The sequence below is a fragment of the Coenobita brevimanus genome, chromosome 107, assembly GCF_032717465.1.
Source record: "Coenobita brevimanus isolate Jiangsu-jjx chromosome 107, ASM3271746v2, whole genome shotgun sequence".
In the NCBI taxonomy this organism is placed as follows: domain Eukaryota; kingdom Metazoa; phylum Arthropoda; class Malacostraca; order Decapoda; family Coenobitidae; genus Coenobita; species Coenobita brevimanus.
The window spans coordinates 19248513-19264475 of NC_137060.1; the positions used below are offsets into that span (position 1 = coordinate 19248513).

Here is a 15963-nt window from a genome sequence, read left to right on the forward strand (position 1 = left end):
AGGAAATAGACAAAATCCACTCAACTGCCGACCAGTATCACTGGCCAGTGTTGTAAGCAAGGTATTAGAAAAGCTTATAAGAAAAGCTTGGGTAAATCATCTAGAAGAACACAGTATGATAACAGAAAGACAGTTTGGTTTCAGAAAGGAAAATAATGTGTTACTAATCTGTTGAGCTACTATGACAGAGTAACAAACACAATACAGGAAAGAGAAGGATGGGTGGACAGTACAGTATCTATTTAGATTTCAAGAAAGCATTTGACACAGTAACACACCAAAGACTTTTATGAAACTGTACCATCAAGGAGGAATTCGAGGCAAACTGTTTTGTTGTATGCAAGATTTTCTCATAAAAAGAGAAATGAGAACAGTACTAAGGGGAAACTACTCATCACGGAAAGAAGTGACTAGTGGAGTACCACAGGGTTCAGTGCTGGCACCAATCATGTTTTTAGTGTATATAAATGATATAAACAGTAACACTGGAAATGAAAGCTATCTGAATATGTTTGCAGATGATGCAAAAATACAAAGGAGAATTACTAACACAGAATCTAGTAAAGAGCTACAAGAAGAATTAAATAAACTCCATGAATGGCACATACATGGCAAATGGAATTCAATGTGGACAAGTGTCATGTAATCAAGTTTGGTAAAAGTGGAAAAATACCTGATTGGGATTATACGTTAGGAAATAAAACCCTACACACATCAGAAAGAGAGAAGGACCTAGGTGTGATTGTCAATAACAGACTATCTCTAGCTGACCACATCAGTGAGAAGGTATACACTGCTTGCAAATATGAGAACAGGATTCACATACATAAATGAAGACATGCTAAGAAGGATAATAACATCATTCATTAGACCAACCCTGGAGTATGCATCAGCAGTCTGGAGTCCTCATCTAAAAAAACACAGAGATAAGATTGAAAAAGTTCAAAGGGCCGCTACAAGATGGATACCAAGCTTAAGGGACCTAAGCTACAAAGAAAGACTAAATAAACTGAATCTGCCAACACTACAGAAGAGAAGGAAAAGAAGTGACATGATAATGCTATATAAATGCATATCAGGGCAGGAGAAAATAGACATAAATGATTACTTAACATATGGGGAAGCATCAGCAAGAGGACACTGCAAAAAACTGCATAAAGAGAGGTGATAAAGACGTAAGGAAATTCAGTTTCCCAAACAGAGGAATTGATCAATGGAATGCACTACAGAATGAAATAGTGTGTGCCAAAACAATTCACAAATTTAAGGATATGTACGATAAATATGGTTTAAGACACGGGACAGTACGAGCTTGACTCATTCCTGTAAAGATACAATTAGGTAAGAATTAGGTAAGAATACACACACACACACCCACACACACATATATATATATATATATATATATATATATATATATATATATATATATATATATATATATATATATATATATATATATAATAAAGAGTTATTATACAAGACATACTACTGACCTAATCCTCCTTCCTCCAGTACTACATCACCTCCCAACCTGGGCCGAGCATCCACTCCTCCAATGATAACTAGAGATGCTGCTATACCTGTTGCTTGTCCAACCAGGCTCCCAGGTCGGTAGTCATCAACCTGTGGGCACAAATTACTTTTATTTTATAACTAGTAAACCCTAATAAACTCTTTAATCGATAAACTACTTAGATTTTACCTTTCTGAGCAAAGTAAACAAAAATATGACTATAAATGTAACAGAACAAAAAAAGTAATGATTGGAAATTGAATAGTCAGCTCTGAACATCAGCAAGGATTAGGCTATAGGCTAAGTCCCCTGGCAAGTGGGTGATGTTTGTTGATGCATGTAAAGAGTAATATTATTCCCAAAGATGGGTCCAACAGTCCAAAATTTCTCAGCCCTTAAGTGTCCATTCGCAGCTACTCATCAATCATTTCATCGATAATTTTAACCTAACCATTCCCCAGCTCGTTACCAAGAAACCAAACTAGGGTTTGTTTATGGTAGTTATTAAAGGTGAGAGTGGGCTGCATAGATGGAAACTTGTGTTGCCACAGAAGACTGGATGCAGTCCCTGAGTTAACCTTTTTGGCATTATCATAAATACATCATGAATAAACAGTAATCTAAGCATTCTGTGGGTTAGATATGAATACACATGAAGCACGGTATGATTGAATCACACCAAATGCATCGGTAGATTGTAAACAAAGTCAGCTGATTACCTGCTAGCAAATGCAAGGCAGTGGTGAAAGCTTTGTTATTCAAGTATTTCCGCTATAAACAAATGATCTGATGCATAATTTTCCCCCACATTTTATTGGCGGATGCTGAAGATAAATAATTAATAAACTGAGTAAATTTTTTTGGTCAGGTTGCTTCCTATGTGTTACGATGCTGCAAGTTACAGTACATGCAATTTTTTTTCCTTTGCTTTAATTTTTTCATTTTTCTCCCAGGATCAACTTGCGGATAAGGAGGAGATGCAGACGTTTGTTTCGTGGATGTTCAGGGCTAACTGTATATAGCAGAAAACCTTCAAGGTAACTAGATGAACTCACCTGGGAAGTCTCATTCAAATCCATCAAACTGTCTACAAAGAGTTATGGCAAAGACAGACAGACAGACATACAGACAGGCTGAATCTCACATAATGGTATAGGACAAGTTACTGAAAATGATACCATCCTGCTTTGCGTAACTGATAAACCTGTAATGTATAAAATAAACCTTTAAGAGAAGCTTTATAAGCCTTGAAATCATATACCAGAGTTCAGTGACATACTTAGCAAAAAAAAAGGGTGAGTGGGTGGGGAAGGAGTAAACATATGCATCCTATACTGGAAAAGTAGTTTACCTTACACAGGCCCCTAAAGCTGCTCTTACTTTCAACTGAAACTGGGAGAGATCAGACAGTAAGTGTGACACAAGTCCAAGTCTTTCAATTATGGCATCATTGATGACTGCATTCCAGACAGGAAGGGCATGTAGTGTGCGAACCAGTGCCACAACTGCCTCCACCACCGTGCTTGAGTGTGTTGATGTCATTGCTACACATGCACCAGCACTCTTCTTACCTGAAAAACCAATATGAAAAAATGTTAGATTGTACTTTTTTCAAATTTATTTTATGGCATTTTTTCTTTCCTCTAAGATTTCATACCTTTATTTTTCACATATTTTTACTAGTATATCATTACCAACCATTTACTTCCAGACCTTCCAAGCCTCCTCCCACCCTCAAACTTACTCAAACGGGAAGAAAGACAAGCTAGTCTGGCAGATATGAGGAAGCAAATTGGGCACAATATGAATCACTAATACCAAGTTCTGAGTTGAATTACTGGTATTTCAACACTCTCTTTTCAAATGATTGCAGACAAACTAGCCACTTCCCTGACACCATATTCAGACCTCTTATTTCTACATGAAATATGTTGTAAGACTCTTTTCCACTATAGAGCATTACTAGAAGTGTAATTTTGGTGAAGCGTTAAGAAATGAATATAAACACAATGCATCTTAATGCAGTGTTCTACTATCCAAGAGTTTGTGTGTTCAAATCATTAAGTCAACACTGTAAAACAATTTTGAAACTTGAATCTTTCATAATTCGGGTACTCTAGATCAGAGGTTCTCAAATTTTTCCTGGACATTCCCCATTTTTGCCAGAAAATCTTTGATGATTTGCCCATCCCCCAACTCCCAAAGCGAGGATCCCCCCCCCTCCTTTGGGACTTATTTTAAATATCTCCAGATTCTAGAGCTATTCATCTCCATTTGACTTTACTTTTTATTATTCAATGGCAAGAAATATACTGTAACTGTATTACAGAGATTTTAAAAAAAGTTTGGGAAATATTTTAGACATTTTGCATTTTTATGCAGCACAATATTTATTTGAGGATCAAAATTCTGACCTTCCCCTTAAAATCCACAAATTAAAAGCCAAAAGCCATCTGACAATAAAATATATGAAATCTATAACTAACACCACATCTAAATGCTGCTTTGGCCATTTTGGTCTTGTCTATTTCACCCCTGGAATGTCCAATATCTCCTCCCCCACCCACTGGGGAATTTCCCCCATTTGGGAACATCAGCTCGCAATCATTAACATCAGCGTGTGAGGGAACATACTGGCAGGTGTGATGGTAGGGTCATTGGCACAGGTGAGGATGGTGTTGCCGAGGAGTAAGAAGATGCGGTCCAGCAGTGCCTGACGCTCACCAAGGTCATCAATACGGTGGGGCAGCACTGATGTCAGTAATCGTAGTGCCAAAATCTGCACAAAATTCATCATCCTAAAGCATTATCCCCTGAATGTACTTCAAAGAAATGAAAAACAAACAGACTACATGCATATGAATTTACACATGTATGAACATGTACATACATTATCTCTCTCTCTCTCTCTCTCTCTCATACATGCATTCACACACACACAAGTAGGAGGAAGGAAGGGCAAGGCCACTGAAGGTAAAGTTTAAGTCTCAGGCAACAGTAAATGAAATTATCAGTAGAACATGGAAATTATCAGACAAGGAAGGGTTCAAAGATGTTTGGATAAGGAGAGATGCAAATGAGGAAGAAAGAGCTAAAATATAGGCGTTAGTAAAGGAAGCAAAGATAAAAAACGAAAAGAGAACGGAGGAAGAGAAGACAATGTTTTGTTGGAGAGTCATGGATCAGAAATTAAGGAAGTGGTACCAGAGGAGAGAAGGAGAAAAGAGGGTATAAAAAACATTAAAAATAATTGGAAGGTAGCACATACTAATGTTGACCGGCAAGGCTTGAAATCAACGATTTTTTGAGGGTCCATGAAACTGATGTTATGTGCTTTGTAGAGACTAATTAAGAGATGATATTGATGTTCATATGGGAGATGGTAAATACAAACTGTGGAGAAGAGACAGAGAAGAAAAAACAGGAGGAGGAGTGATGATAGCAGTGAAGAACAACATAAATGTAGATACCATGGAAATGGGAGAAGGCAGGGCTGAAGTGATAAATATGAAATTAGAAACTGGAGAGAATAGCAAGAGAGATATGGCAGTAGTGTATGTTCCCCCTAAGACAAGAGCATGGAGTGATGATGAATACCAGGAAATGTTGTCAGATATGGCTAGTTATTTACAGAAAATGATTGAGAAAACCAACATAATTTTAATGGGTGACTTCAATTGTAAATAGGTGAACTGGGAGGAATGGGACTCACGGGGCAGTGAAGATTCGTGGGGCACTATATTATTAAATATAACAATGAACAATGTGATGTCGCAATGGGTCAAAGAAGAGACACGGTTCCAAGGTGAGGACACACCAGCAAGACTAGACTTAATGTTAACCAAAGAACCCGATGTAATAGAATCCTTGAAATATCTGTGTCCTATTGCAAAAAGTGATCATGTGGTTATTGAGTTCCAGATCATAACAGGGAACGTGAAGAAAAGAGATGAGCTTTATAGGCAGGGAAGATACAACTTTGGGAGAGCAAATTTTACAGGATTGAGAAAATTTTTCAAAACTGCAGATTGGAGAAAATTCAGAGAAACAAGAGAGTTACAGAGGAAGTGGGATATTTTTCTAGGCCTCTATAACTTGGGAGTGGAAAAATTTGTGCCAAGAGTAAAGGGGAAAGAAAACAGGAAAAAGGAGTGGTTTAATAGAAGGTGCATGATAGCAAAAAAAGAGAGAGACACGGCGTGGAACAACTGGAGAAAGAGAAGTAACAGGAGAACAAAGGAAGAATATAAAAGAACTAGAAATGAATACACAAGAATATGTAGAGAGGAAGAAAGGAATTTTGAAAAAGGTATAATAGATAAAATAAAGTAAGGATGAACCCAAACTGTATTATAGATTTGTCAATGGCAAACTGAAACAAAAGGAAGGAATCACCAAACTGAAAGTAGAAGGAGAGGTCTATAAAGATGCCGCAATGCAAGCAGAAATAATGAACAAATGTCTCCAATCAGTTTTCACTAATGAAAAGGAATTTGTGGAAGGGGAGGGAGTGACTAGAAATGTAGTGATAAAAGATATAAAAGTGGAAGTACGAGAAGTGTATAAATTACTAGGAACTCAAGATGTAAGGAAAGCCCCAGGACCAGATGGAATCTCTAATTGGGTACTGAAGGAATGCAGAAAACAACTGGCAGCTAAGATTCACAGTTTAATTGTGTTCTCTGGAAGAGGGGAAAGTGCCTTAAGAATGGAATAGGGCAAATGTGGTACCAATTTATAAGAGAGGAAACAGGGAAGAACCCCTGAATTATAGACCAGTGTCTCTAACCAGCATGGTCGCAAAATTGTGCGAAAGAATTTTGAAAGATAGATGGATAAAATATCTGGAAGAGATGAATTTTTTGGCTGATAGCCAGTTTGGATTTAGAAGTGGAAGGTCATGTGTTTCCAACTTGTTGAATTTTTACTCAAGAGCGATTGACATGCTACAGGAAAGAGATGGTTGGGTGGATTGTGTGTATTTAGATTTGGAGAAGGCCTTCAACAAGGTACCCCATAAGAGACTAATGTGGAAACTAGAGCATATAGGAGGACTGAAGGGGAACCTCCTGGAATGGATTAGAGACTTTTTGAGAAGCAGACAAATGAGGACAGTAATAAAGGATAGGATGTCTGGATGGAGGGAAGTAACAAGTGGAGTCCCACAGGGCTCGGTGTTGGCGCCAGTTATGTTCCTGATTTATGTAAATGATACGGTAGATGGAGTGAACAGTTATGCAAGTCTTTCTGTTGATGATGCAAAGATCTTGAGGAAGGTAGAAGTTGAGGAGGATTGTACAATGTTGCAGGAGGATCTGGAAAGGATACACGATTAGAGCCGGATATAGGAAATGAAATTTAATGCAAAGAAATGTAAAATATTGGAAATGGGTAAAAGTACCAAGAGGCCATCATTGAATTATTTGATGGGTAACAAACCAATCACAAAAGCGAGAGAAGAGAAAGATTTGGGAGTGCTGGTCCAGGACACTTTGTCACCTGAAAATTACAGTAACAAGGCAGTTAGAGAGATGTATAAACTCCTGACTAATACTAGAGTAGCTTTTCATTATATGGATGAGAAGATTATGAAAAAATTGATAGTGGCCATGATTCGCCCCAGGTTAGAATATGCAGTGGTAGTGTGGTCTCCACACAAAAAGAAAGATATAAACAAGATTGAGAGAATACAAAGAACAGCAACCAAAATGGTCCCCAGTCTGGCAGATCTGTCGTACAGAGAGAGGCTGCAAAAGCCGGATATGCCTTCCTTGGAAGAAAGAAGAAAGAGAGGCGACATGATTGCAGTGTTCAGGACCATGGTGGGAGTAGATAAAATTGACAAAGAGGATCTGTTTTTATGGGATAAGAGAGCAACAAGAGGACACAGAATGAAACTGAAACCAAGCTGCTTGAAGGATATCAAGAAATATAGTTTTCCGTATAGATGTATAGACCTGTGGAATAACCTGGACAAACAGATCGTCCAGTCTAAAAACTTAAATGAGTTTAAAGCTAAATTTGACTTTTTGAGAAACAGAGATGGGATCCCACGAGCGTAGCTCATTTCCTGTACATCACAATTAGGTAAATACACACACACACACACACACACACACACACACACACACACACACACACACACGGACAGCCACAACGGACGGACGTGTCTCTCAACAGCTCCCAGGCCCAGGTTGCATACCTTAAGTAGTTTCCAGGAATTATGTTTATCCTGTCTCCTATGGTTTTGTTTTAAGTTTAAAATATTGTAAGTTAACACAGACTACCAAAAATGTAAAGATTTATTGGGAAGAATATACATGAATGTTTTGTAGTATTTTCGGTAACAGCTGTTTTTGCTACAGTAACCAACATCCAACATGGCCGAAAATGTAAACACTGAGGGACTCAAATTTCCAGGATTTGATAGAAATACTAATATCATGGATCTGGTTAAAACATTGATAATGAGGATTAGTGAACTTGAAAAGAAAGTGGAGAATTTAGTGTTAAAGGACGTGTCTGAGAATACGGAAATTACTATACAGAGTCTGATCCAGTCCAATGAGACAGCGAATGAAGAAATCAGAAATTTGAAGTGTGAAAATGTTGAACTGAGGAGGAAACTAGAAGAGAGTATTAATAAAACAGAGAAGGTGAGTAGTGTATTAGAAGAACATAAGGCAAAGTGGGCACACATAGAAGCAGAACAGAAAGAAGTGGTCAGCTTAAGAGAAATCATCCAGGAAGAAAGGGAAATGAAAAAGAAAAAGATGGAAGAAAATGTAGTGAAAATACTGAAGAAAAAAGAGAAAATAGTGAGAGAAACTGTAGAAAGGAACAGATGCGAGGTAATATTTGGAAACAGGGAGGAGGAAGAAAAGATTAGATTCATGAGACTCGAGAGAGACACGAACCTGGTGAGAGGTATATTAGGCAAAATTGACCCCGAAGGAGACAAGTGGGTAAAAGAAATTGAGGATGTAAGGAGGACAGGGCCTTATAGGAAAGGGGAAACAAGACCAATGAGAGTCAAGTTGACATCAGAAAGTTTAGTAAATGATACACTCAAAATGACCTGGAAATTAAGCAAAGAGGCTGGAATGGAAAATATTATAATAAGAAAAGATTTAATTGAAGAAAGAGAAGTTTTAAAATCACTGAAGGATCAAGTAAAGGAAAAAAATGATAAGAGGACAGAGGAAGAATGTAATACTTTTTTTTGGAGAGTATTGGATATGAAAGTAAGGAAGTGGTATATAAGGAAATAGAAGCGAAGGAAACTAAGGGGGATAGCTGTGAAAGATTAGAAATTGAGGAAGTGGTACTGACGAAGAGAAGGAGAGAAGAGGGTATAAAAAAACATGAAAAATAATTTAAAGGTGATATACACTAATATTGATGGTTTAATATCGGCCGGGCTTGAAATTAATGATTTCTTGAGAGAATATGAACCTGATGTCATGTGCTTTGTAGAGACCAAATTAAGAGGGGATATTGATGTTCATTTGGGAGATAGTAAATACAATCTGTGGAGAAGAGACCGAAAAGAAAAAACGGGAGGAGGAGTGATGATAGCAGTGAAGAACAACATAAATGTAGATACCGTGGAAATGGGAGAAGGCAGGGCTGAAGTGATATATATGAAATTAGAAACTGGAGAGAAAGTCAAGAGAGATATGGCGGTAGTTTATGTTCCCCCTAAGACGAGTGCATGGAATGATGACGAATACCATGAGATGTTGTCAGATATGGCTAGCTATTTACAAAAAATAATTGAGAAAAGCAATAATATAATTTTGGTGGGTGACTTTAACTGTAAAGAGGTGAACTGGGAGGAATGGGACTCAGGAGGCAGCGAGGATTCGTGGGGCACTATATTATTAAATATTTCATTCATTCATTCATTGCCAGATGCCATGTATCCCAAATGGGGTGGCCAAGGGCTTAGAGTTAATTGTTTTACAGGGAGGGGCACTAATCCTCCACCAACCCCACTTGAAACGTAGGGATGCCAACAGCATCTGGTGTTCCCAGGCGGTCACCCATCCAAGTACTAACCAGACCCAACGTTGCTTAACTTTGCTGATTGGACGGGAAGCAGTGTACTCAACGTGGTATGGCCGTTGGCATTATTAAATATAATAATGAATAATGTGATGACGCAATGGGTCAGAGAAGAGACACGGTTCCAAGGTGAGGACACACCAGCAAGGTTAGATTTACTGTTTACCAAAGAACACGATGTAATAGAATCACTGAAATATTTCTGTCCTATAGGAAAAAGTGATCATGTGGTCACTGAGTTCCAGATGATGATAGGGAATGTCGAGCCAAGAGACGAGCTTCATAGACAGGGAAGATACAACTTTGGGAAAGCTAATTTCACAGGACTGAGAAACTTTTTTGAAAATGCAGATCGGAGAAAATTCAGAGAAACAAGAGAGGTACAAAGGAAGTGGGATATCTTTCTAGACCTCTACAATTTGGGAGTGGAAAAATTTGTACCAAGAGTAAGAGGGAAAGAAAACAGGAAAAAGGAGTGGTTTAATAGAAGGTGTATGATAGCAAAAAAAGAAAGAGATAAGGCATGGAACAACTGGAGAAAGAGGGGCAACACCAGAACAAAGGAAGAATATAAAAGAACTAGAAATGATTACACAAGAATAGATAGAGAAGAAGAAAGGAATTTTGAAAAAGGTATAATAGACAAATGCAAGGATGAACTCAAACTGTTTTACAGATTTGTTAATGGCAAATTGAAACAAAGGGAAGGAATCACTAAACTGAAAGTAGAAGGAGAGGTCTATAAAGATGCAGCAATGCAAGATGAAATAATGAACAAATGTTTCCAATAAGTTTTCACTAATGAAAATGAGTTTGTGGAAGGGGAGGGAGTGACTAGAAATGTACCGGTGATAAAAGATATAAAAGTGGAGGTACAGGAAGTGTACAAATTATTGGAAACTCAAGATGTAAGGAAAGCCCCAGGACCTGATGGAATTTCTAATTGGGTACTGAAGGAATGCAGAGAACAACTGGCAGATAAAATTCACAGTTTAATCATGTGTTCTCTGGAAGAGGGGAAAGTGCCTCAAGAATGGAAGAGGGCAAATGTGGTACCAATTTATAAGGGAGGAAACAGGGAAGAACCCCTGAATTATAGACCAGTGTCTCTAACCAGCATGGTCGCAAAATTGTGCGAAAGAATCTTAAAAGACAGATGGATAAAATGTCTAGAAGAGATGAATATTTTGGCCGAATGTCAGTTTGGATTCAGAAGTGGAAGGTCATGTGTTTCTAACTTGTTGAGCTTTTACTCAAGAGCGATTGATGTGGTACAGGAGAGAGATGGTTGGGTGGATTGTGGGTACTTAGACTTAAAGAAGGCCTTTGACAAGGTATCTCATAAGAGACTAATGTGGAAACTAGAATATATAGGAAGACTGAAGAGGAAACTCCTGGAATGGATGAGAGACTTTTTTGAGAGACAGACAAATGAGGACAGTAATAAAGGATAGGATGTCTGGATGGAGGGAAGTAACAAGTGGAGTCCCCCAAGGCTCGGTGTTGGCGCCAGTTATGTTCCTGATTTACGTAAATGATATGGTAGATAGAGTGAACAGTTATGCAAGTCTGTTTGCTGATGATGTACGGATCTTGAGGAAGGTAGAGGTTGAGGAGGATTGTAAAATGCTGCAGGAGGATCTGGATAGGATACATGATTGGAGCCGGAAGTGGGAAATGAAATTTAAAGTAAAGAAATGTAAAATATTGGAAATGGGTAAAAGTACCAGGAGGCCATCAATGAATTATTTGTTGGGTAATGAATTAATCACTAAAATGAGAGAAGAGAAAGACTTAGGAGTGCTGGTCCATGATAGTTTGTCACCTGAAAAGCACATTAATAAGATAGTTAGAGAGGCTTATAAACTCCTAACTAACATAAGAGCAGCATTTCATTATATGGATGAGAGATGATGAAAAAATTGATAGTGGCTATGATCCGCCCCAGGTTAGAATATGCAGCGGTAGTGTGGTCCCCACACAAAAAGAAAGATATAAACAAGATTGAGATAATACAAAGAACAGCAACCAAAATGGTCCCCTGTCAGGCAGATCTGTCATACAAAGAGAGGCTGGAAAAGCTGGATTTGCCTTCCCTAGAGGAAAGGAGAAAGAGGAGAGACTGATTGCAGTGTTCAGGACCATTGTGGGAGTAGATCAAAATGACCCAGAAGATCTGCTTTTATGGGATAAGAGAGCAACAAGAGGACACGGAATGAAATTGAAAAAGTCAAGCTGCTTGAAGGATATCAAGAAATATAGCTTTCCTTACAGAAGTATAGATTTATGGAATAGCCTGGACAAAGAGATCATCGAGTCTAAAAACTTAAACGAGTTTAAAGCTAAATTTGACTTACTGAGAAACAGCGATGGGAACCCACGAGCATAGCATATTTCATATGTATCTCAATTAGGTATATTGGGTAAATACATAAGTATTTGGAACGACTTAGACAAAAAGGTGGTGCAGGAGAAAAACATTCATGTGTGTAAAAGTACACTAGATAAATGTGGATATGGAGACAGGACAACACGAGCATCGCTCAATTCCTGTATACTACAAATAGGTAAATACACACACACACACACACACACTACAGTATTTCAATTAAAACAAAGCAACAGCTGCTACCTGATGTTTCTGTAAATTAACCTCATAATATGATGAAAGCCCTTTGTTATGCAGCGTATTCTGAGTCACGACTTCTCGGGTTCAGATAGGATGCAATCTTGGGTTCTTTGTTCTCGACCGGGTCAGTCACAGGTAAGGAAGGAAAGTCCAAACACAACTGGTTAAAGGCACGCTTATATATTAACAACAGACAACTACATACACACCCGTGATCAAAACTATGGGACATGTAATAACCAGATAATCTCAGAAGGCAAGTCCTTACAACAAATATCTCCCCCTAGTTCAGTGAGTTTAACCTTTACAGCGTATTCTACCTTTCCTTACACAGGAACATTTCCACACACTGTCATACATATAGTTCACACAATACACCAGGTGCACTTGGTCCCAGGTATATAACAAAGACAGTCAAGTATACCTCAACATATCCAAACGCATGACATAGACGGATTCCTAGCTAGTTATGTACATCCACGTGACATGGACGGTACCCTAGCTAACCTTATACTAGGTGCGCGTTACATAGGACGGGAGGGTATAATACCTAGTAACTATCTGTCTGAGGGGGAGGGGAAGATTGGGGGGGGAGAGGGGAAGGGTAATGTCAGGTCTAGGGTAAAACGGATTACTCGGGATGGGGGATTTGGGGCATGGGGGGGGGGAAAAGGCCGCACTGGGGAGAATGGCACTGATGTAAGCATTCCGTGTGTGACACTGGGGGAGGGTTTCACATCTGAGGCCAACCCCGCACACTCCGTGCGTACGGTTACGAGTACTAGAGTTCACAATAGCACACAAGGGGAAGGCAACACTGGGTCCACCAGGGGAGGGGCGGGGGCTTGTCCACTGGGGTAGGGTTCGCAAACACTGGGGGGGGGGGTGGACACAACCTTAGGGTTTTGTACTCACAGTACGAGCAGGGTGGAGGGTCCGGATCACGGGTGGCAGGAGGGCCCACGCCAGGAGCGTCAGGTGGCGGCCGGGCGGATGGGGTGGGTTGTCCAGGGTGTAGTACAGGGGTGGGTGGTCCGTGGGGTTGCCATAAGTCCTGGTGGAGTTGGCGGGTGGTGTGATGGGCAGCTCCCTAGCTGCGACAGCCCGGCAGGAGGTGGGGCTCTCCGGGCTTGGGCCGAAAAGGGCCAGGAGGTGTGCTGTTTGGCGCTGGCCCTTAGTCGTCGTCGGGGTCCTGGGGGCAGACCTGGGGTGGCCCGGGCCTAGGGTGGGCGGTGGGGAGGGCGGTGCCCTGGCTGAGATGCCGGCTTGTCTGGCAAGGGCAGCCGTCAGGGAGGGCCTGTGGCCACCGGAGCTGGGGGAGGTCCAGCTACTGCAGAAGGCATCAAGGGAGGCCTGCTGACTCCAGGGGCTGTGGTCTCGTCTACTGAAGAAGGCCGGCAGGGCTGGATTGCAGCCTCTTGTCCTGGTGAAGTCCGACAGCACCTGGGGAGGACGGGGCTGCAGGGACAGGGCACCTGGCCTTGGGGACGTCACGCCCGGTTTGGTCTCTGGTGGGGTTCCTGGAAGGGAGCAGATACCACCCTCTCAAGGAGAGAGGCGGGGGAGGGGTGTCTCGCTCTGCCGCAGGAGTTGTGGGCAGAGCAAGAGGCGACTTCCTCTGTAGGAGCCTGGGGACTTGCGGAGGGAGAGCAGGGGCTCTCCTACTTGGCGGGCAGGGAAGCCCTGCCGAAACCCCGGTCCGGGGTGTGCAGGGGAAGTCCGGGGGACGTATTCCCTACGTCAGACACTGCCTGTGCTCCTACGAGGGACAGGAATGTACGAGGAGTCAGGGGAGACTCCTCTTAACACCACAGACCCTGGCGGCTGGGAGAAGGCACCCGACGGGCACTCCCAGCTAGAGCCACAGCTCTGATGGAGACTGCATTCCTGCCGCAGGGCCTGGGACTCCTGTCCCGGGGACATCGGGAGGACGGGACGAAGCCTGTCCTTCTTTCATCAGGGGTGGGGCAGCACTGGGGGACAGCGACACTCTGTCTCGCGTGGTACCTCTGACAGGGTGTACCCCAGGGCCTGCCTTCCTCCTTGGGTGTGCCGGCGAAGGTCGTCTGGTGGATGTGCTGACGTGCCGGCTACCGAAGGTGGTTGGCAGAGGGTGGCTGACCGACGGTCTCTCCATCAACAGTATAACCGACGGGTGCTACTGTGCTGCTGCTCCCTTGGGGAAATAGTAACACTTGAGGATCCTCCTGAGTCCTCTGCTAAATAGGAGGCTGATCCAGGGGACTCGGCATCTGAGGGTTTACTTGGGATCTTGCCACTACAAGTTCCACCCTGATTCTGGCGAGTGTTCCCTCCGCTGAAGTGTAGTGCACTTTTACTTTACACTGTCCGGTGGTCTGGCTGCGGGGAAGAGGGGTGTCTGGTCGTAGGGGAGATATGCTGTTTATGCCCGGAAGGCTCGGCAGGTGAAAAGAGCCTCCCCGTCATCTCCTTGTGGGGTGGGGGTCACTTCCCTGTACCCTCCTCCTAGGGTGGTGGTGTCTGGCTTGCTCCGCCGAGCCGGTATTTCACCCTTAGAATCCTCTAGCTAGACAATAACAGAGCATCATGCCCTTGTTTGACTATGAGGATGTGTTTGAAAAAATCCATTGCATGACAATTTGTCATATATTGAGTCATTAAACATGGGTTCAATGGGGACACTTGTTTTGGCCAAGGGTCACTCACCCAACAAAGTCTAAAAACAAGTTTCCAACTCAAACATCCATTGCATGACAATTTGTCATACACTGAGTCATTTATAACATGGGTTCAATGGGGACACATTTTTTTGGCCAAAGGTCACCCACCTAACAAAGTCTAAAAACAAATTTCCAACTCACCTAAACTGGTAGCTATTTCACTTCACTGCACTTCACTTGCTGCTTGAACTCCAACACTACATTACTTTTACATTACTGACATTATCACACCTGACAGTGATGAGTGTAAAGGCCATCTAGGAACAAACTAATGTCTGTATAACTGTGTGAGGGCAATCATATAAGTGAAAACAGCAATTATACATCAACCAATGAGGCTTCATAGAGGATTATGTTTGAAAACTTTATGATTTATCATAAAAGTTTGTAACTTTTCTGTCATCGTATAAGCCAGTGTTTCTCAACTGGTGGTCCATGGTGACTTTTTGGGTGGTCCACAGGACATTCACTATATTTGGTATTAAACTGGAGATTGGTGCATATATTTTTAAATTTGTTGAAAATGCAATACGAAAAATTTTATCAAAATACAGTAATCCCCGTACTATCCGGACACCCACTTTCTGGACATCGCCACTTACCGGATATTTTGGTCCCGGGATCCAATATTCCCAAAATGGGCCAAAAACCGCAAAAATTTCGAAAAAAATCTGACCTTTTCCTGCCCGTAATTTGAACTTGGCGCGCGTGGCACGGGCCAGCTGTGTTTTGGTGCATCGTTCCGCCGCCGTCCGCTAGAGCGCCCTTGCATCCTCCCCACTTACCGCCAGTCTCGTGTGTGCACACTCGTCGTCATGGCCGCCCACGTGCTCGCTTTTGTGGTAGTGCCTTACCTGCTGCAGGCTCTCCTGCTGCTCTCGTGCCTCTTATTAGTGTGTGTGATGATGGCCCCGCTGCCTGAGAAGAGGAAGAGAGTGGTTTTGACTCTGGAGAAGAAGAGGGAGATATTGGACAAGGTGGATGCGGGATGGTCTTCCTCACGCATCCTTCGTGAAATCAACTTGGCCTGATCTACTTCGTTTAATATC

The 15963-nt window shown here is 41.7% G+C and overlaps 1 protein-coding gene and 1 non-coding gene across 2 annotated transcripts in view; both read right to left on the reverse strand.

The window, feature by feature from the left end:
* HERC2 (E3 ubiquitin-protein ligase HERC2) overlaps positions 1-15963 on the reverse strand; it is a 433977-nt gene that overhangs the window by 233592 nt on the left and 184422 nt on the right. Inside the window, exons 39-41 of the mRNA XM_080285543.1 lie at positions 4151-4295; positions 2897-3087; positions 1497-1626 (exon numbers count right to left, since the gene is read on the reverse strand). Coding sequence (XP_080141669.1) covers positions 1497-1626; positions 2897-3087; positions 4151-4295 — 466 coding nt within the window. The remainder of the gene's footprint in view (positions 1-1496; positions 1627-2896; positions 3088-4150; positions 4296-15963) is intronic.
* Positions 9529-9647, reverse strand: LOC145416823 (5S ribosomal RNA). The gene has a single exon (XR_013900347.1). It is a non-coding gene; the product is annotated as a 5S ribosomal RNA (ribosomal RNA).